The sequence below is a fragment of the Muntiacus reevesi genome, chromosome 2, assembly GCF_963930625.1.
Source record: "Muntiacus reevesi chromosome 2, mMunRee1.1, whole genome shotgun sequence".
In the NCBI taxonomy this organism is placed as follows: Eukaryota; Metazoa; Chordata; class Mammalia; order Artiodactyla; family Cervidae; genus Muntiacus; species Muntiacus reevesi.
Window position 1 is genome coordinate 204,548,917 of NC_089250.1, and position 20,658 is coordinate 204,569,574.

Below are 20,658 nucleotides of genomic sequence, written 5' to 3' on the forward strand. Positions count from 1 at the left end.
CAGAGGGAAAGAAAGGTGCTAAGAGCCACCAGGAAAGTGAAAAGGAGAGTGAGGAGGAGGAGACCCTAACCAAGAAGAAAGAGAACAGAGAGGAAAAAGAGGACTGGAAAGCCACAGCCCAGAGCAGTGGAGGGAAAAGGTCCGTTCGGGAGGAGAGGAGCTGTAAGCAGAAAAGCAGGGCAGCACGATTGCTGGGAGACCGAGGGGACAGAGAGGAACAGATGGAAAAAGCAGCAGCAAGCAGTGGTGATAGCAGCGAGGAAGATGAAGAGCTCCTAGTACACAGGCAGCGCAAAGACAGGACCCAGGGGGAGGGTGGGAAAAGGCAGAGTGGAAGCAGTGAGGATGGAGAAGACAGCCCGAGGAAGGTGAAACCAACTACTGGCAAGACAGCCAAAGAGGGCAGTATCAGTGGCGAGGCAAGTGACTCGGAGAAGGAAGTGAGTAACAGCGAGGCAGAGGGGAGCCCCAAGGAGAGGAAGAACCGCTCTTCCAAGATGAGCTCCAAGAAAGGCAGGACACGAAGTCCCTCCTCCTCTTCCACAGATGGCAGTCCAGAACGTAAAGGCGGGAAGGTGAGGGTTGAAGATGGGGTGGGAGGCCACCCTCAGGGAAGAGGAAGACCCTGACTCCAGCCCAGAAGGCTTGGCCTTCAGCTGCTGTCTTCCATTGCCAGGCTGGCTCTGGTCGCTCTGGTGAGGACCACCCTGCTGTGAGGAGGCTCAAGCGCTACATCCGGGCCTGTGGTGCCCATCGAAACTACAAGAAGCTGCTGGGTTCCTGCCGCTCACGCAAGGAACGCCTGAGTGTTCTCCGGGCAGAGCTGGAAGCCCTGGGCATGAAGGGTGAGGCTGGCTGTGCCTTGGGGGCTGCAGAGAGAGAGACTTGGCTGCCAGGGAGGGAGGATCATGAGCTGCTTCTGCTCCAGGTAACCCTTCCTTAGAGAAGTGTCGGGCCTTGAAGGAGCAGCGGGAAGAGGCAGCCGAGGTGGCCTCTTTGGACATTACCAACATCATCAGCAGTTCAGGTGAGGGGCTCCCTTCATTCCCCAGGAGCGGGTGGGATGTGGACTTTGTCCAACTCCTCTGCTGCTTCCTCCTGCTCTGTAGGCCGGCCCCGCAGACGCACAGCCTGGAACCCTTCAGGAGAAGCAGCCCCACCAGGGGAGCTATACCGGAGGACCCTGGACTCAGACGAAGAGCGGCCCCGCCCCCCACCCCCAGACTGGTCACATCTGCGGGGCATCATCAGCAGTGATGGCGAGAGCAACTGAGCTCCCCCAAGCCCAGGAGGGACTTTCCTCTGGTAGAAAGCATATACAGCATTGCTTTCACCACAGCCCCCAACTCTGCCTACAGAGCAGAAGCAGCTTTCTTTAGAGAACCCGCAGCCCCCACGAACACAAGCTGTTGGGGTTCTACTTCTCAGCTTCACATTCTCAATTTAAGGTGTTTACAGGGATTTATTTTTAAAGACTCAATAAAGGAGTGTTTGAATCACCCTTGTCAAAACTGGTCCCCCACTCTTAACCCCTGTCCAGGAAGCTGAGGAGCAGCCACTGTCCCCTGGTCTGATTCCCTTTACTTTCTCTGATTTTCCAAAAGAAGTCCCAGCCTCCAGTCTTGACTCGAGAAGAGTGTGGCTCCTTCCTCCAGCCTCATCAGTGGGCACCTCTGGCCACCCTGCTTTTTAGCTGTCTGATAAACTAACGCCTAGCTGGGAGGAGGATCTGAATAACTGGCCTTAAGAAGAATGTGAAACACAGAATGAAAGGACTGGGGAACAGCTGTTGTTTATGTCTTTCTTCCCCCTCCTGGAAACAGCCACTTAGTTCATGGGCTGACTCTCTCAGTCTTTAAAGGGGTGGGTACAAGATCTAAACCTGACCAACTGGAGCACCCGAGGTCTCTGGCTACAGATCAAACCAATGGAGTCACTTCAGGACTGCCGGAATTCTTACTGTTGAGGTTGTTAGTAAGCTGTAAGCCTGGAGGTGCCAGGGGTTTGTGGGTGAGGTGAACCTTTTGAAAATCTGAAGCCAAAGCAAAGGGAAGCAGAGGTCCAGGGACTGATAGCTTCCTCTGAAGACCTAGATTCAGTCATGTCCAAAGTCAATGGTCACTGAAATCCTTAGTTCACACAACCCAGTGATTTGAAGTGACACTGTCACCTGCCACTCAGCATTCCTTTACACACGTTAATTAAGACAGAAAAGGTGAGTCCTGGGATCTGTCAGAATAACCAAGTTTATTAAAAGCTTGCTGTAGGGCTCTGTGCCAGCCCCATAGCTGGGAGGGGCTCTCATGACTGCCCCCAGGCCCGGGAACAGCCCCTTTCAAGGTTTTTATCTTGTTTACCTGCCCCAGCTCTGATCTCAATTAAAAAAAAAAAAAAAAAGATAAAAGGACAAGACGGCACAGGACGTCAGACAGCAACGGGGGAATGGAGAGACCCAGGCATCCTGACCCCAAGACCCCATCCTGATCTCCTTTCAGGAAGGCCTTTTCCTCCGGTTCTTCCCTCCCAGGCCCCAGACCTGCTCTGCCACATCCGAAGTCTGGGGGCCTGGTGTCCCCAGTCTATGGCCCCACTCCAGGGGGTAGTATAGTTCTCTTTATATAATATATCTAGACCCACCCTTCCCCCTCCCCCAGGGGACTAGATAAATATTTGACACGCATATCTCCCTCCTTTCCCGAGGCCGTGATGGAGAGAAACCCTGGCACCATGGTGGGGAGGCAAGGACTCCTGGCCAGCCTTGAGGCACCTATGCCCAAGCTGGCCTTGGGCCACTGGCCAGCCCAAGAAGCTCATGAGATGAGGTCTGAGGGGAGGAGCTAGAGCCAACATCCTATCCCCCACCCTTGGGTGGACCTCAGGCTTACAGCCCTCCAGGATCAGGCTCCACCCACCCCTGCCTCATTCATCTGCTCACATCCACCTTGTACTTCAGGAATAGAAGTGGGAGGAACCATTGAGGATGTGAGAAGCGACACTGGTGCTGCGGCTCAGAGGCCCAGGCACTGCAGCGGCAGGCGGGCCCACACTGTCACTGCCACTGCCCCCCGAGGCTGCTCGCCGCAGGGGCTGAGGGCTATTTCTTAGCAGCAGCAGGGCTCCACCACGGGGGGTGCCACTCTGTGCCGGAGGCCCCAGCCAGTTTGGGGGACCCGGGGGAGCCAAGAGAGCAGGCTGACGCCAGGCCGGGGGCGGCATGCCCGGTGGAGGAGGGCCATGGCTCCAATGCGCCCCTGAACGGGGAACCGGCCGGGAGGGCCAGGCGGGGGCAGGGGGTGGAGCAGGATAGCCCTGGGCAGCAGCCTCAGCTGGGATGCCCCCCAGAGCCATACTGGAGAAGCCGAGCCTCATGCTCTCCGCATCGAAAGCCTCGATCTCACGGGCCTGCCGCTCAAGCAAACTCCGGATTCGCTCGGAGCGCCCTGTCTGCAGGGCCAGCAGCTCCTCTTCCACCTGGGGTACCCAGAAGAGAGGTTAGAGGGTCCAGGATGGGGGCTGCCCTCCCCAGCCCATCCTGGAAGTCCAGCCCTCTCACCCGCTGCTCCAGCAGGGCCCGCCTCAGGGCTACTCTCTGCTCCAGCTCCCGTAGCTCCCGTTCATGCTGACTCTCCGTGCGGATCTTGATCTTGCTCTGGTAAGCATTGAGCAGCTCCAGCTCTTGTTGCAGCTGCTGCCGAAGGGCCTGGAACTCTGCTTCCTGGGTTTCATCAAGTCGCAGCTAGAGATCAGGAAGAACAAGTTTTAAGGGCCTCCTCCCCGACCCCCACAAATCCTCCCCTGCCCCAGTAGGCCTGGGCCCTAAGGTTTCAAGAAGCAGCCAGTCTCAACATCTATCAGAATGAAAGGTCGTCATACCCTGTGACACAGCAATTACACTTCCAGGAATTTATCCCCCACGTATACTTGCACATGTGCTCGCAGATGTTCACTGAAGCGTTGTAATAGCAAAATACTGGAAACAACCTAAATGTCCACCAATAAGGGATGGGTTAAATAAATTGTGGTACATCCATACCATGGAAAATTCTATGCTCTTAAAAAATGAGACATGTACTGACATGGAAAGATGTCCAAGAAATATTAGGTGGAAAAAGTTAAGAGGACAGTTTGCAAAGTATGATTCCATTTTGGTTTAAACTTTTAATATAATTTTCCAAATATGCATAGGAAAAAAAAATCTAATACACTAACAATTACCTCTGAGAGGTGGGATTAGGTGAGGGAATGGCAAATGAATAAGGACACTTCTACTTTTTATACTGTGTTATTTTAAGTGACCCATTCCAGTGTCATGTGATCACTAACAGCAACCTTCAAAACCCTCCAAACCGGCCTGAAGGCCACACTCATTTTGATTTGCTCCCTGTTCACACATTAAACTAACTCAGGCCTAGGAAAAAAGTACAGCCGTTCTTCCCTTGGTGGTTCTCAGTGGAGTAGGCAGGCCGGCTTTGTGAAGACCTTAAGAAAATACTTAAAGAGAAATAATAATAAAACCATTGCAGAGAATCCCAACAGTGGGAGAGTATCTGAGCTTCCCAAGAACAGAAAGCCCTCTCTGTCTCTACACTCCCGACTTCCAGTGTTCACAGCTAAGCAGGAAATACAAAGGCCAATCTCCACCATGCTCCCTCCCTGGACCCCAGGCCTCACCGCCTGTGAGCTGAGCATCTCTGAGATGGACTGGTCGTACTGCTCGGCTAGGATTGCCAGCTTGCGGGTCTGTTCTTCCTTGAGCCGCTTAAGGAGGCTCTTGTGCTGAGCTTTGGGCGTGGTCTCCAGCAAGTGGGCCCGCAGAGCCTTGTACTGCCGAGTCTGGATCTTACACGTCTCCTGGAACTGCTTCTTGATCTGCAGCTCCTTAGACTATGCAGTGGACGGACCAAAGGGAGATGGGGGCAGGGGGGAGGAGGAGGAACAACCAGGGGAGAGGGGAGAAGAAAGAGAGGAGGAGAGGAGACAGCAGCAGAGACAGGGAGAGGGAGAGAAACAGAAAACATGTTAGACAGAGGGGGCGGGGGAGCTGTATACAGACAGACATGGAGAGATGGGGTTGTGTGGAGAGAGATCAAGAAGATGCTCAACGGGCAAGAGACGCAAAGAGAACAAGACAGCTTCCAAGAACATGTTCAGAGTTGGGTGGACAACTCACAAGAAACAGCAGGAGAATTCATGAAGAGGGAACTGAGAATCTTTCAAGTACTGAGTGCACACAAGAAGTTTTGACCATGCAGAGGAGGAAGAAAATATGACCTAGAGACAGATGCCTGTAAGCAGATACAGAATATACATGAGTGAGAAAACCAAGTCTCTCAACACACCCATGGAAGACAGCAACAAAGCTGAGGAAAGACAGAGGAAGTCCCAGGTTCATCACCTCAGGGTCAGAGGGAGGGAAGAAGGATAAGCACCAAGCCAAGAAACGGGTAAGAAAGGGTGGCCCCGTTTCGGGCCACACAAGGGAAGGGGGCAAAGGCGGTGGCCAGGAAGGGCCTGGCAAGTTCAACAGGCCAGCAGCGGCCACCCTGACCAGACCTCCACATTCCAGCCCGGCCCTTGTGCACTCAGCTCCCACTCCAAGCCCACAACCAATCCCATTTCCACGGCCCGCACACTCTTGGGCCCCCAAACTCACCACCCCCTACTGGGGAGGGTTTGTAGTCCCATCCCCCAGCCCTGATGCCAGGAGAGAAACTTAGCTCCCAGACAGACGGGAACCACACAGGGAGTGGGTTGGGAGAAAAGGCAGTGAATGAGGACAAAAGGACCCAGGACCTAAGCACTCCCTGGGAGGAATCCACATACAGGGGAACCGTGGGACCAAGCAGCTCAACAGGGGCCCGGCCCTGCCCAGCTGGTAGTGGTCATGGTGCAATGAAGCTATGAAGGCAGAGAAGATGAGGCTGAGGAGTGAAACGGGCTGAGATAACGTAGATGGGGTGAAAAGGTCATGGAACTGGGGGCCAAGGGTCCAGACTGGGGGCATACCGGGGAGGCTAGGCGGCAGGACAAAGCAGACAGAGGCAGCCTGGGCCAAAGGTACAGTTCCGCTCAGATATTTTATTTGTGTTTGTCTTTTTCTTTTTTTTTTTTTTTTGGTGGGGGAAAGGGGACAGGTTGGAAGGGAGACAGAAAAACAAAATCAAAGAGAGAAAAAAAAAAAAAAAAAACATGACTCTTCCCACCCATTGCCACCCCTGGCCCCAGGCCTGAGTCGATGAGGGTGAGGATGAGCACACACACAGGGGGAGAACAGCAATAACTTAGGGTGGGGAGGAGCATCAGGAGAACACAAAGTATCGTCTCCGGGCTCCACGGGGGAGGCTGCCTGTCTAGAGGCTGAAGGGCTGGGGGTGAGGTGTGGGGTGTGGGGTGAATGGGAGGAGAGGCCAGGGAATGGAGAAACTTCACTGAGTAGTGGGAGATAAAGTGCTCAATGCTCTGGATTTGGGCTGGGGAGGAGCTGGAGTTGGTCACCTCCAGGGAGGCAGGGCCCGGGACTGGCGGGCTCGGGGTCTCCGCCCAACGAGCATCCCTGGTGGTGGCTGGTGGGAGGCAGGAGAGCCCATCCGGCGCTGGCTGCGTGGAAGCAGCCGGGGGATACGGCTGGGCCGCTCACCCCGAAGCAGGCCCCAACTGGCCAGTGTGTGGACAGCCCAGGGGGGCAGGCGGGTGGCTAAACTTTGGCTGGCCCGGGCCAGGCGCCAGTTCCAGCCCTTGCACAGGGCCCAAAACCTGGCCAAAAGGGCTAGTGGGTGTCGGGCAGTGCGAGGATTACCCCGTCGGGGCCCAGGGACAGGAATACGGCTGCGGAAACCATCCTTGTTGGTCTTGGGGTAGAGTGCAAATAGGCCCCGGTCCCCCACAGCCCCGCAGCCCTGCAGGGCCCGGAAGACCATGGGTGACAGGCGCAGCAGAGCCCGCAACCAGAGTCGAGAGATGCTCCTGCGCATCCGGGGGCCCTGCTGTCGCATCCATTTGCCCCCTGCTGCCAGAGCTGCCAGAGGTAGAGCCAGGCCTGGCCAGGCGAGGAGCCAGGCAGCCCCAAGGCCCAGAGGGACACCCAGGAGGCCTCGGCGCCAGCTCAGACTGAGGACGGCCCCCAATGCGGTGCCCTGAGCCAGGAGTAGGAACAGACTGGGGGGCAGGTGCAGAGCTGTACAAAGAAGTAGGTAGGAGGCCCCCAGGCCCACCAGCCCCACCTCAAGGGCCAGCAGGGCTGCCTGCAAGCCGCCCCCACCCTGGGCCGCCAGCAATGGGAGCAGCAGCAGAAGTAATAGGGGCAAGAGGCCCGAGGAGGACCCCACTGCAAAGGAGAGTCCAGCCAGGAGGCCATGGGACAGGAGTCCAGGGAGCTGGCTAGTAGTGCCTGGCCTCAAATGTGTTGGAGGGGGTTCCGGGGGGATGTCTGGTGAGGGACAACCATCTCCAGGATCCCTTGGGGTCCTAAATGGAGCCCCCTCCTCCTCTTCCTCTTCCTCCTCAGGGACTGGGGTCAGTGCTGGACCCTGGACCCAGTCAAGCTCAAACTCCTCACCCAAGAGGCTGCCATCCTCCTTCCCCCACAACCTCCATTCCACCGATGCCTCCTGGCCCACAATGCTCCTCTCCTGCGGTGCTGGGGATGGCACTCTAAGCTCCTCTGTCTCCTCCTCAGGTAGCCCCCAAACCTCCTCATCAACCAAACTCTCATGGTTTTGTGGACTGGGGCTAGCAGTTCCTGACTCTTCCCCCAGTATCCTCTGCTCCTCTGGCTCCAAGGCAGCCCCTTCCTTCCCCAGAATCCTTCTCTCTGGAACCGCTTCCTCCTCCTCTCCCAGCATTCTTTGGTCCAGGACTGCCTCCTGGCCAGGTGAGCAGGGCTGCTCTTCTCTAAGGGCGCCTGTGTTAGGTGGTCCCACAGCCCCAGGAACGGGGAGCGGGAGGCCCGGGGGACGCTGGCCTGCACGTACTTTGAGGCTCTTGGGCTGCTGGCGAACCTGGGCCGCGTGCTTCTGCCGCAACTCCTGCTCACGCCGCTTATTGTACTCCAGCTGGTTGCCCAGCTCCGTCTGGTGCTGAAGGCGGGTAAGCTCAGCCCGAGTGCGCTGCACGGCCTGCAGCTGCCGGAGCTCCAGCTCCCGCGTGGCCTCGTGCTGCCGCAGCAGTAACGCACACTCCAAGTCCTTCTGTGTCTGCTTCTTGTTCAAGTCCTGAGGCAAAAGGGAGGCAGGGCCCAGAAAGGGGTTAGGAAGCCTTGTGAGTGTCAAGGAAACGGGAGCCCCAGGACTCCTTGGTAAGGGAACTAAGGGTGGGGAGATGAGGGGTGTGGGTGAAAGGGGAAAGGGTGCCAAGCTCCTGGCAGGTTGGAGCTGGAGCAGGGTCTGGTGGGCATGAGAAGTCAGAGATGCTGAAGAGAAGCCGACCCACAACATGAATGAGGGCAGAGAGGAAAGATGGTCCCAAGTGAGGCAAATGAAACAGGGCAGGAGTCTGGGACCTGGGAGGCGACCGGGGGAGGGGGAGGCCTACCTCTCGTAGCAGGTCCTGGTCTAGGCTGTGGCGTGCCAGCAGCATCTTGCGCTTGTACTGGCGACACTGCAGCTCAAAGTACTGGCGCTGCCGCCGCAGCAGCCCAGCCTCCTCCTCTGCCTGGCACTGCTGTAGCTGCTCCTTCTGCCGCAAAAGCCACTCAGCCTTCTCCCTCTTGGGAGTGCTGGGGTTCTCCTGGAGTTCCTAGGAAAGGGCAGTGGGAGAGCCAGGGGGTCAGGGTCTGCCTCACCCCCCACCAACCCCACCCACAGCTGCGGCCCAAACCCACCTCCTTCAGCTGCTCCTTCCGCAGTTTGTAGGTTCGTTTCTGCGCCTCCAACAGGGCGGCCAGCTCTTTCTTCTGCTGCCCAAGGATGTGCTGCTGGAACTTCCGCTCCTCGGCCTGAGCGGCTCGCGCCTCCTTCTCCCCGATGGCCTGGTGCCGCCGGGACAGCTTTTCGGCCTCAGCCCCAAAGCCAGCCCGCTGTGCCTCGAGCTCCCGCTGCAGCCGCGCACTGTGCTCCTCACGCTCACCCCTCAGCCGTGACTCCAACGCCAGCAGCTGTTTCTGGTGCTGTCGTCGCATCCGCTTATAGCCACTCAGCTGCTCCCGCAGGGCTGAGTCCTGCTCATGCTCCTGAATCTGACGGCTGACCTGGGGAAGAAGAAAGGATGAGGAGGGGGGAGCAGCTCTGGCCCCCACGTTATTAACACATACACAGTCTTCGTGCTGTATGGGCAAGAACATGAGTTTTAGATGCAAGGGTTTAATTCTCATTTGGTACCTTCCTCACTTAACCTCTCTGAGCCTGCCACCTCTACTGGAGAATGGAGACATCATCTCCCTCATGGGTTGGTGTGACCACATCAGACAAGAAAACGGATTGAACATAGGGTTTTGCCTCAAAGTAGGGACAATTCAGATTGACTGAAAAGAGTAATCAAGACAGACCTGGGCCCAGATCTCCAGCTCTGCCACTTCAACCATGTGACTTCAAGAAAGTTAATGATGCTAAGCCTCAATTCTGTTACAGGAGACAATAACACCTCCTCATACGGGGCTGTGGAGATTAAGTTTGATACCTATATAATAGTATCTAGAACACTCTGAACTAGAAAGTGATTGTTCCTTCCTCTTCAGCAAACAATAAAGACCATTTACAGCCCAGGTATGGAAGCAGACCATAGGATGCTAGATGACAAGAACACCTGGATGCCCTCATCTGAAGTTTGAACTCAGATGCCATTGTTCAAAGGCTATGTCAATGGCCCCAAACTAGTCCAGGTGGCCAAATCCCTGCAAGTCCCAGACCTCCTGCACAGTACCACAAAGCACCAAGCATCAGAGGGTCTGAAGAGTTATCCTAGCAGAACAACCAGTTGTAAGCAGAGGGTAAAAGAACGTAATAGACCAACCAATGGCCTCCAAGAGGACTGTCGACAGCTAAATAAGAACATGATCTATAAGTCTACTAAAATTATAGACAAAAACATAGTTTTCCTATGAGCTGAGAAAAAAAAAAACTAAAACGCCATGCCTTTATTTTAGAAGAGGACCAAGATACTGGTTACAGAATTTGAGAACTACTAAAGGGAGCCCTTCTGAGTCACAACTATGTCATCTCTTAAATGGAATCATATCCTCACCCTCCCAGAAAAGCTGGAAGGATTAAATACAGGCAGGTGTGGGGGCCAGCAAGCCAATTACTGGTACAGGCAGATACCTGTACATCATCTCTGCTCTCTAGGGGCACAGAATCCAGAAGACCTGTCCCAATGCTGTTCAGGAGCATCACAGCACAGGACACGAAGCACCTGGCTGGCCAGGAGCCTGGGAAGACACACCAGGAGATGCTGTTCAAGTCTAGCCACAAAGACAGGGTGAGAGCTGGGCAACGTGACTGAAACAGTCTACTGAGAGAAGGGAGGCGAGAGGGGAGGATTTAGGTGAGACAGTCAAGGTAAGAAGGAAGTGATAGCAACAGACAGAGTCTGGAATCTAGACTTAATCACATCCCACAGGAAGAAAGCCATTTTTGAACTTAAATAGTCTGGGGGGCGGGGGTACCCAGGATGGCTGTGCTTACCAGGGAGGCAGTACGGATGGTGGCAAAGTGGTCCCTGTTGCGGCAGTAGGCCCGTCTGCGGGCAGAAGAGGTGGTAGAGGTGGGAGCTGGGGCTGCAGGTGGCTGGAGAGGCCCTGGGGTCATCTCTGGCTGGTAGGGGTCATCATAGAGGTTATCAGAGCCCTAGAGGAAGAGAAGGTGGAAGGAATGCCCAAGTCTCAGAGGTCAGAGGGTCCAGAGAGAGTTCCCTGAAGACCCAGTCACACTTGGAGCAGGGCCCTGTGGCTTGTCAAGCCTACTCAGGGAGAGCTGTATACCGGCAGCCGGTGGATGATGGAGCTGTGGGAGGTGACTGTGTGCTCCCCCTCCTGCATCATGGCCATCTCCCGGGCTTCAGGGCCTTCTTCCTCTTCCTCCTCTTCTTCCTCCTCCTCTTCCTCCTCCTCATTATCAGAAGCATCTGCCAGGCTGTTGACTGAGCTGCTCTGGCTGGAGGCGCTGATGGACATGCTGGGCACTGAATGGCTACTCTCTAGACTGGTCAGTGTCCCAGCCCGGTGCATGTAGGGCTCTGCCTCCTGTGGACAGGACATGGGCTGTTGGGAAGGGAAGGCGAAGGGCAAGGCAAGTGCACAGGAAGACAGAGGGTATGAAGAGAGGTGGGGGAGCGGGACCAAGCAGCTGCTCAGAGGCAAGTACAACATGGTGATGAAGATGGTGGCAGGGCACCCTGGGTCACCTCCTCCTCTTCTGGGGCCTCTGCGCCAGGGCCATTGGGCGCCTCCTGGAACAGTATCTTCTTCATCTTGCGGTACTGCAGGTTGTCCAGCTCCCGAACAGCATCCTTGGTCCTCTGGATAAGGTCCATGATGACTGTGGGTGGCCGCTCACGGAGCACAAAGCGGTGCTGGGGGAAGAGAACACCGAGACCTGCTGCCAAGCACCCCCGCACCCCAACATCCCATGGATCCTGGCATTCCCTCTGGCCTGAGGCACTCCCCTGGGGCCATGCCCACCATAGGCTGATGCTGGCCTTGTCCCAAGCCTTCCTCCCACATTAATTTTTACCACCCAATCTCTACTCCCCAGACACTCTTGTTCCTCCAGGTGAGAACAGCCAGAGATCTGGATTCTAGTCTAGGTCTTCAAAGTACTCTGTGCCCCTGGACATGTCATGAGGCTTCTCTGGGCCTCACAAGGCATCCCACAATTATAAAATAAGTGGGTCAAACTAGACAGTTCCCAACTAGGGGTCCTAGGGCCCCATGGATCTCTGAAGGAATGGGGGCCCCTCTATTTTTGATACCTTGAAAAACACCTAGGGAAATCATACATTTACCCACAACAAGGTTACATATGCTTCTGGCTTAAATTACATTAGATCAGTATGGTAACCCTGGTTATCGCACGCTGATGAGAAGCTCTGACTTGCAATTATATATATCTTTGATTAATGAAAGATGTGAAAACAAATTATCACTTAATAAAGGCAGTCTCCTAGGCAAACTCTTGCAAAACAGAGTCCACTGGGCACTGGGGATGGGTGTGGGAATTCATAAACGAAGTTCTTGGTAGAGGAAGAATCAGGAATCACTTCTTTCACTGAAGGGTTTCTGTGATTCCAACAAACTTCAGTTCTAGGAGAATGCTATGTCAGTGAGCCCTCACCTTCAGAAGAACCTCTGAGGTTGGTCTGTCTTGAGGGATTTTCTGAAGGCAGGAGTCAACAAAATTCCGGAAGTACTCAGACCTAGAAGTCACAGGAGGGTAGGGTGGGGTGGGGAGGGCAGGGCATGAGTCAGGCAGCCTTACCCCTGTGGCCTAACCCCTGGGCCCAGAAACCCCACTCCTCACCAGTGTCCTGACTGGAGCACGGGGGACTCGTTCTGTGCAATGTGGTATAAGGCACTCATCGCATTCATGTTAAACAGTGGTGGTTTCCGTTCCGCTACAGAAAAAGGTAAAGGGGGAGAAGGTGAGAGGTGGCAGGTGGGCAGAGGAGACTAAACTTGAAATCAGAAGACTGTGGTCCACACTCCCGCTCCCCGACTTCCTCATTCCCTGACCCTAAGCAATTCCCGTAACCTGAATCAATTCCTTCCTCTCTTAAGATGCAATATCCAGCCTTTCAACTGCACGTGGGTAGAACAGAGATCAGAGAAAACAACACATGCAAATGCACCAACAAAGGCAGAGGGAAGACATTCACTTGCCAGCCCAGTATTTACCAGATGCCCAATGAGAGCAAAACACTTGTGTAGGTACTGGAAAAGATAAACAGGCCCTGTTTTCAAGGAATTTCCAGTCTAACAGAGAAGGTTAAGTGAGACTGAACAAATAACATCAAGTTCAAAGTGCTAATAACTGGCCTAAGAGCAAAACAGTAAATGGGTGGGAAGCCAGGCCTTCAAGCTAGTCCATTTGCAGGAGTTTCAGGGAAGCTTGTTTGGAAAAAGGAATAATGGAGATAGGCCTTAGTTCAGAAGTTGCAAGCAAGAAGCCCCTTGTGGCCCAGACAAATGTTTTGTATTGTTTTGGTCTGGGCCTCAACAATGATTTTTAAATTCTGACACTAGCAACGAAATAACCTAAATTTCCAGTTTCTTTTTAAAAAAAATTGATCTGGTAAAATGAAGCCTACATTCCTGCATAACAATGGGCTGGAGCTAAACAATAGAGCTGCCTGTTCTCCTGGGAACAGCAACCTCCAGTTTGCCTTAGTCTCCCTCCATGCTGCTTCTCTGACACCAACTGAGTTATCAGTTGCCATTTACAATCAAGATTGATTTATTTTTCTATAATATAGTTTTCTGTGCACATTTCTGTACCAAAAATTAGCAATAAAATTCCTTATACTGGCCTGCTTCACATACTTCCATCACCTATCCATTCAGTTACCTTAAACGGTAACTGTGTAGATAAGAGGGAATGGCAAGTCCAAATCTCCAACCTCAGGCCAAGGACAGGGTACAAAGGTAATTAAGAGGAAATATTCATAGGACACTTAGGGGTGGAGCTTGTAAAGGGGAAAGCCAGCCTTTAGGAAGCAAGAGCCTTAAGCTTGGTGTAAGTAAGAACGGGGATAGCTTCAGTCTTGAAGGCAACAGGGAGGATCTGAGGTGGAGAGAAAACAGCAGCACACCTCTAATGTAAAAGAGAATGGAAGGAAGAAGAGACTGGCAGTGGGAAAGAGCTTGACAGGAAGTTGTTGTTAAGAGTAACTAAAAGCATCTCTTTCTTGGGCACCTATTTTGTGCCTGGTACTTGTGTGTGTGGTGGGGTGGGGATGGGGGTGTGCTTACAAATATTTTCTCCCTAAAACAGTTGTTGCAATATCATTGGCTGGCAGAAAAGAGAACCTCAACAGGGCTTCAAGACCTCATGAACTCACTGAACCGAGCTCTTTGGCCTTATCACTCACTGCTCTTTGCCACCAACTAAAGCTAGTCTCAGCTCCCCAGGCCTGCTCCTCATTCTCTGTCTGTAATGCTGCTTTTCTCTACAAGTCTTCCAGCAGTTACCTATTATTTGTTGTGTGGGTCTGTTTAGACATCTCTGCTACAAGAAGACCTTCCTCAGCACCTAACTAGGTCAAGTCCCTTGTTTTCTGGTTGTACTGTTCCTGTATCATTTCCATTCAGCTTTTTTCACGTAGACAGAAAAAAAACCTACTTCCCCCACTTGAATGTAAGTTCTAAGAAAGCAGGAACCTCATTCATTGCTATACCCTCAGAACCTACTAGCACAGGGCATGGCACACAGTGGGTGCTCAAGAAAAGATTTAGAACTAGCGTAGTGGACAGGAAAAGATGAATGCTATGAAATCTTTTGGTCTAAGAAATGGCAGGGTTTGACAGCTGCTTGTACTGGGGATCAAGGGTCCTCAAAATGGACAGGTGCCTGGAAGCCTCAGAGGATGGGATAGTGTGGGGATAAAGTAAGAAAAAGAGAAAGGAGTGGAGAGAAAAGAGGGTAAAGGAGCAGAGGTGAATATCCTTACCCAGCTCGATGCAGGTTATGCCTAAGGACCAGACATCCACCTTGCCATCGTACTGCCCCTCATCCATCGCCAGGATCACTTCTGGAGCCATCCTGGGAGAATGGTCAGGAGAGAGAGGCTAATCACCCGCCCAGGCCCTGCCAACTCCTGCTCCCAACACCCCGAGAGCTCTCTCCATTCGCCACCACTCCCGCTCACCAGTACGGGGTGCCCACGAAGGAGTTGGCAGGTGCCATGATGGATGCAGAGCCAAAGTCCCCCAGTTTCACCAAGCCTGGCTCTGACAGTAGGATGTTTCCAGCCTTCACATCCCTGCCGAAGGCAAAGCACAGGGGTAAGACATGCATCTCAGGCAGGCTGCTGGGCAGGGGCTTTGGCCAAGAAGACTACAGCCCAGCACAAGACATCACTACCACCAGTGCTGCTCGTACCTATGGATCATGTTGTGGGAGTGCAGATAAGCCAGGCCCTGAAGGGCCCCATGGGTCACAGCTGCAATCTCCACCTCCTGAAGGGGCTTCTTGTGCACTGGGGAGTAAAGGAAAACCATCAAACAAAGGAGTCCATGGTGGGGCTGGAACTACTTCCCCTTTACCCGTCCCCTACAGCTTCTCTGCTCTTCTCCCTTCTCCCACTTGTTGGCCAAAGAATCACTTACCTTCCAGAAGGTCAGAAGCTGAACCCAGGCAATACTCCATCACCAGCTATGGAAGGGTCAAGGGTCAGAGATCAGCAGACCTGGCCACTCCCGGCCTAGCTCGCTCGGGGAGAGATCCAAAACAGAGGGCTTCCTTGCCTAGCCACTACTCAAGCAAAGCCCCCCGGGTGATAAGAGGGAGAAAGGACAACTGAGAAAACAAAAAGGCGGGGGAAGTCCCTGGAGTTAGGACCTCCTTTAGAAAGAGCCCAAGACATCACTACCACCAGCAGCTGAATCCCATCATTCAATCTCCTGCTCCTCCAGTCCATATGCCCCACTTCAACTGCTAACAGGCTATGACATTCTGCAGCCTCTCTCTCTGGATGCACAATATGACTTATGAGTTTGTCTGAGGACTAAAGAGGTTGGGAGAGATTTCCTCCCTCCCAAGATCTGCATGACAACACCCTGAACAGGGCCCACCTTGGAGACTAGACCAGGATAAGGACACTAGACCAGGATAAGGATCACTGAGTACTGGCAAAGATGATGAGGGCAGAGTCGGGGGCTAGCTCACCCAAGCTGTGTGCTCCCTCAGGTAACAGCCCCGGTACTGAATGGTATTGGGATGCCGAAGCTTCTGTAGGAACCGCACCTCCTTGATGATGTCCTGCCATTTCTGAGAGAAGGTAAGAAAGGGGAGGAGAGATTTACTCAGCCTGTATCTTAAGACTGGGGTCCTCGGCGTCAAACCCAGTCTGTCAAGCTCAGCCTACCTCATTTGACTGCTTTCCACTGTAGGACATCTTCTTGATGGCCACCACCTCACTATTCCGGACATCCCGGGCCTAAGGACCAGACCAGAAGGTAGTGAAGACCCCCAGAAAGCACGGGGCAGCAAGAAGACTTGCTGGCCCAGTAGGAGAGGGCAGGAAAGGCTGGTGTGGTGGAGGAGAGGCACATACAGGGCTCCTGGAGGTCCACAGTGGGGAGACAGTCCCTACCCCACCCTCCCAAGCTTTAACTCACAAAGTACACAGCTCCAAAGCTGCCATGGCCAATTTCACGGAGGTCAGAAAAGAGCTTTTCTGGGTCATCCTTGAAGAAAAGCTCAGCCACATCAGGGTCCTTCAGGCTCCCGGCCCGGCCCCCAGCTGGCATGGTGGCCCCTGGGGGCCCTGAGAGTGGGGCTTGACCTGGTGAAGAGAAGGACCCTTAAAACAAAGACCAGGCCCTCAAAGAAAGGAGCCAGCCCCTCAAGTTTCTGCCTTCTTCCCTGGTTCCGACGAGGCGGAGGCACTACTAAGGAAGGGCAGGGGGAGATTAGGAACATCAAAGCTCAAAAAAAAAAATAATAATGAAGTTGCCCTGGCAACCAGAGTACGGGGGGCTGGGTCCCTGAAGTCCCTAAAACTGCAGGAAGACTGGGAGTTCAGCATCCTCAACAACACCCTCAGCCCTCAACAAGTTTCATTTCCCCATAACCCCTTGATCTCCCCTCAAGAATAAAGATTCTGCCTCCCAGCTAGAGCCCCATGTCCCCAAGTGTCCTGTCCCACAAGTCCCATGCCCCAAATATTTCCAGGCACCTTCCCGTTCCCCTTGGCGTGGAGGCCCCCTCCTCCCTCAACCTCTCACACTCTGGGAGAGAGCAGGAAACAGCCAGGCCGGAGGCAGTGGAAATCCGGCCATTGTTACACGTGGGTACTGGCCCACAGGGGCCAGGAGGCTCACTCTCAAAAAGCACCAGGGAGGCCGTGGCAGGCAGGAGGTCCAGAACGGGAGGGCGGAGAGAAATGGCATCTGGCTCTGTGGGCCTGCAATTTGGGTTGCCTTACTTGTCCAGCCCGATGGCATACCCATCACACACGTACAGGACACTGGCGGCACAAAGATGTACTGAGCATGTGTAGTAAGCACCTTCTGTGCATTATCTCATTCAACCCTCACCACAACCTTATGAGGTGTTACTATTACCCCTATCTACTTTAACAGTCCTATACAACAAAAAGGAAAGGATCGTTATCACCATTTCATGGATGAGATCGCTGAGGCATAGAAAGAAAGGACTTCTCCAAGGCCAGCGACCAGGCTCTTCTCCTCTCCAGTCAGGCCTATGTACTTATTTACTCTCTCAAAAACTCACCCCAAGCTCAGTCCCCTCCTGCAGGAAGCCTCCCCTGACTACCTCAGCTCTTGGGGAGAGCTTCTAGAGTCCACAGTCAAAAAAAAAATTGAAAACTCCAGCAATACATCAGTCAAGACCCCCCACCCCCCAGGGGATTCCAGGCCAGGCGCCTGGATAAGCACTTGTTGGAATTTAGGTACAAAGGAGTTTTCAGTGGCACTGAACTCCCAGGGCAGAGTTCTAGCTCCTTAAAAGCACCTAACAATTTAGCATGTAATTATATTCTGTTGTGCATTGTTTCCCGTTGTGCAGTTAATTTTGTCTCCTCAGCCCAACTGGAAGCTGGAGGGCAAGAAGTAAGCCTGACTCTCTGGTGGGCCCCCAGGGTGCAGAGGGCTCAGAATAGCCTGGGAGATTGATTGACTGCCCTCAGCCCAGCCCCAAGCAGCTCCCAGGCCCTGTTCTCCATTCTCCTGCCAGCAACCCTGCCAAGCACCCCTCACCCCCACCACACACCCACACACAAAGGCAGGTGCTCACAACTTGCCAAAGGAATCTTCTTGACCTCTTTACCAGCACCCAGCCAAGAATGCCAACCAAGCACCCCAGATCACATATAAGAGATCCCGGCAAAACACCGCAAGGGGCCTCTTCCTCAAATTACAAACATCTGAGTGATTACCAAGGTCTGTGCTAAATCGTAACTACCTTCTAAAATGGACAATGTTACCCCCATGCGAGAGACGAGGAAACCCAAGCCTGTCCACTCTAAGCTACACTACCAATGCATTTCATCCACAGTGGACAGCAACAGGGCTTTGAGTAAGTTCCTTAACACTTGGTCTTCTTTTCAGTAAAACGGACTACAGTGTGGAGCTATTGTGAAATTTTAAATGAGATCTCATACTCAGGAACACTATGCAAACACTCAGCATATGGATTTTTCTTTCCCTGCCTCCAGAGTCATCACCACAAGGTTTAAATACTTTGGGGATCATTCTACCCGCTGGCAGCTTGGCTTTAACTGTTAAGAGACATCACTATCATTTGTCGAAAGACACAGCCCTCTTAGGAACCCAGGCCAAAGACTGGGATCAGGGTAAAGATGAAGGTCACAGTAGAGACAGAAATCCATGAGGCAGAAGGCAGGAGCCAGAGCCTCCCATCAGGAAAGGTTCTGAGAACAACCCTCAGAAAAAGGCTGAGGAAAGGAAGTTCTCCTCCCTCCCATTCTTAAATCCCACCCCAACCCATTCTACTCTGGACCCCTGGCTAAACCTAGGAATAGAAGAAAGGAGGTGACAAGAGACAGGTATGGAACAGGGGCAAGACCTGATCAAGGACCCGAGTTCAAATCCTGATTCTGCCACTGTGTGACCTTGGGCAACCTCTCTGGGCCTCAATATGCTCAACTGTAAAATGGGAAGACAGCAATAAAACAGCCTCCCACCAGATGAATGGGAGGAGAGATCGCATGAGAATGGACTTAGAGCACTTTGTAAATGATAAATCCTCTGACAAATGAGATTACTTATACCATCACATCAAGAGGTCGGAAGGTAAAATAGGTGAGGGGAAATACTGCCAAGAACCCCCAAACACAAATGTACACATACACTTCCTAGAAAGGACAAAAAACTCAACCAGACCAAGCCTAAAGAACAAATAAGCAGACCCACCATGGGGAGCAGAGATCTGGGAATTAGCACCCCAAAGGAAAGAGAGTTACAATCATGAAGGGGCAGCTGTGAGGGGCTAAGTGAACAGGGAGATGACCAGAAGGGTGCAAACCCATCTGATTAGCTCAAGGACTGTAGGGCGTGACCCCGGGTGACATGACAGACCCTGTCATCTGAGGTCCCCCATCAACTAGATATAAGGAGGGGAAGAGAAAGGGGAAGAAGGTGGCAGCAGAAGCCAAGACTAGCCAGAGGCTGACCACTGGCTCAGCTGGCTTCCCCATCCTGAGGAGAGTGTCTACCCAGGCCCAGCTTCCCAGAAAGCAGCACCCTTTCTTCTCAAGCTAGGCACAGGGACCCGCGGCCCTGCACCCCGTGTCTCACCTGGTAGGGGTCACTGTGGTGCCCCAGCGCTTCCGCTTCCTCCTGGGGTCCTCCAGCGGCTCTGCCAAACAGGGAGAGGGGCAAGGAGACCTTTCCCCTCGCCACCTCTTCCTCGGCTTTCGCCCTTCCTGAGGGGCGGGCCCGGGAAGCCTCCCCTGGAGGGGAGGGGGTGACAACCTGATCTGACCTCGCGGTCCAGTCCTCCTCCTCCTCGAGGGCGACAGTTGCTGAATCCCGGATTTCTGATTGTGGGGTCTGAACCCCAGATATGTGAACGGTGGGAGGCTGAATCTGATATCTGAATTCGTGGGGAATGAACCCCGGACACTGGTGCGCGCAGGGTCCTGAACCCCAGATTTTTGAAATCCTATGAAACAGAGCCCCAGGTTTAGAGAGGTTGGGACCCGAGTCCCGGATATCTGAAATCTCAGGGGCTGATACCCGGATATCTGAGAAGCACGGAGTCAAGCCCGGAAATTCGGGACCAGGGGACTGAGCCCCAGGTCTTCCGCCACCGACAGGGGGCCTACCCGAGGACGTCCGACCGCACGGCCCCTCTCACGCCGGGGTCCGAGGGTGACAGCCCCCGCTCCCGCCCCAGCCCCCTCCCTTTCCCCTTCTCTCTCCCGAGGATAGCTGAAAGATTGTAGCGAAGGGCGGTCCCCGTGCCCTCTCTCCCTCTCCTCTTCTCAGTCTCAGCCTCTCTCCGCACCACAGCCCTGGTCTCGTCCCGGTCTCCCTCTCCCTCTTCCTCCCAATTCCAAGATGGAGACCGGGCGGGAGCGCGCAAGCGCCGTAAGGACGCCGGGCCAAGGGGGGCGGGGCCCAAAGGAAGCAGCCCCGCCCCTCTCCCCTTACTGCTGCTGCCAGAGATGGGCAGCAACCCAGCCAGAGTGCGCGCGCGCCCCGCCACGCGGACCCTGGGTGGGAGGAGGCGGGGAGAAGGGTTAGTCTTAGAGAGGGAGGAGCCCAGCGCGCTGTCAGACAACTGGTGGTGGAAAGGGATGCGGCGCATGCGTTCGCCCCGCCTTAGCGCGGAGCCTGAGCTTGTTGCTAGGGGAAGCTTCGAGGGGGCGCGGGTGGAAGGAAATGAGAAGCCATGATCTGCGCCTGCGTGCAGGATAGAGGTTGGGAGGAGTAAGGGAAGACTGCCGCTGGGCGCGGAAAAGGCGGGAAAACGGACTGTCCTGGTTAGTAACTATCCAGCCTGGGCGTGGGCTCCCAAGTTCGAG

The 20,658-nt window shown here is 54.0% G+C and overlaps 2 protein-coding genes across 4 annotated transcripts in view; one reads left to right on the plus strand and one right to left on the minus strand.

Moving 5' to 3' along the window:
• HIRIP3 (HIRA interacting protein 3) overlaps positions 1 to 1,500 on the plus strand; it is a 3,299-nt gene extending 1,799 nt beyond the window's left edge. Inside the window, exons 5-8 of the mRNA XM_065919297.1 lie at positions 6 to 575; positions 677 to 845; positions 929 to 1,027; positions 1,110 to 1,500. Of these exons, the coding sequence (XP_065775369.1) occupies positions 6 to 575; positions 677 to 845; positions 929 to 1,027; positions 1,110 to 1,273 (1,002 nt within the window). The 3' untranslated portion in view covers positions 1,274 to 1,500. The remainder of the gene's footprint in view (positions 1 to 5; positions 576 to 676; positions 846 to 928; positions 1,028 to 1,109) is intronic.
• A 728-nt stretch (positions 1,501 to 2,228) lies between these two features.
• Positions 2,229 to 20,259, minus strand: TAOK2 (TAO kinase 2). 3 transcript variants are annotated; one of them, XM_065924609.1, is made up of 19 exons: positions 19,427 to 20,226; positions 16,265 to 16,431; positions 16,012 to 16,083; positions 15,813 to 15,914; positions 15,254 to 15,299; positions 15,027 to 15,123; positions 14,794 to 14,907; positions 14,596 to 14,687; positions 12,450 to 12,543; positions 12,264 to 12,345; positions 11,335 to 11,502; positions 10,913 to 11,173; positions 10,617 to 10,778; positions 8,819 to 9,184; positions 8,530 to 8,733; positions 7,971 to 8,210; positions 4,672 to 4,884; positions 3,554 to 3,736; positions 2,229 to 3,471 (listed from the first exon to the last, which is right to left on the minus strand). In XM_065924609.1, exons 2-19 carry the CDS (start codon positions 16,394 to 16,396, stop codon positions 2,950 to 2,952), a joined length of 3,150 nt encoding a protein of 1,049 aa, XP_065780681.1. In that variant the 5' UTR covers positions 16,397 to 16,431; positions 19,427 to 20,226; the 3' UTR covers positions 2,229 to 2,949. The 3 variants fall into 3 exon arrangements, 2 of the variants coding, with proteins under 2 accessions (XP_065780681.1, XP_065780680.1); XR_010661641.1 differs by lacking the exon at positions 2,229 to 3,471 and having other exon boundaries at positions 3,603 to 3,736; positions 3,874 to 4,884; positions 19,427 to 20,233; XM_065924608.1 differs by lacking the exons at positions 2,229 to 3,471; positions 3,554 to 3,736; positions 4,672 to 4,884 and having other exon boundaries at positions 6,108 to 8,210; positions 19,427 to 20,259.
• Between the last annotated feature and the right edge of the window lie 399 nt (positions 20,260 to 20,658).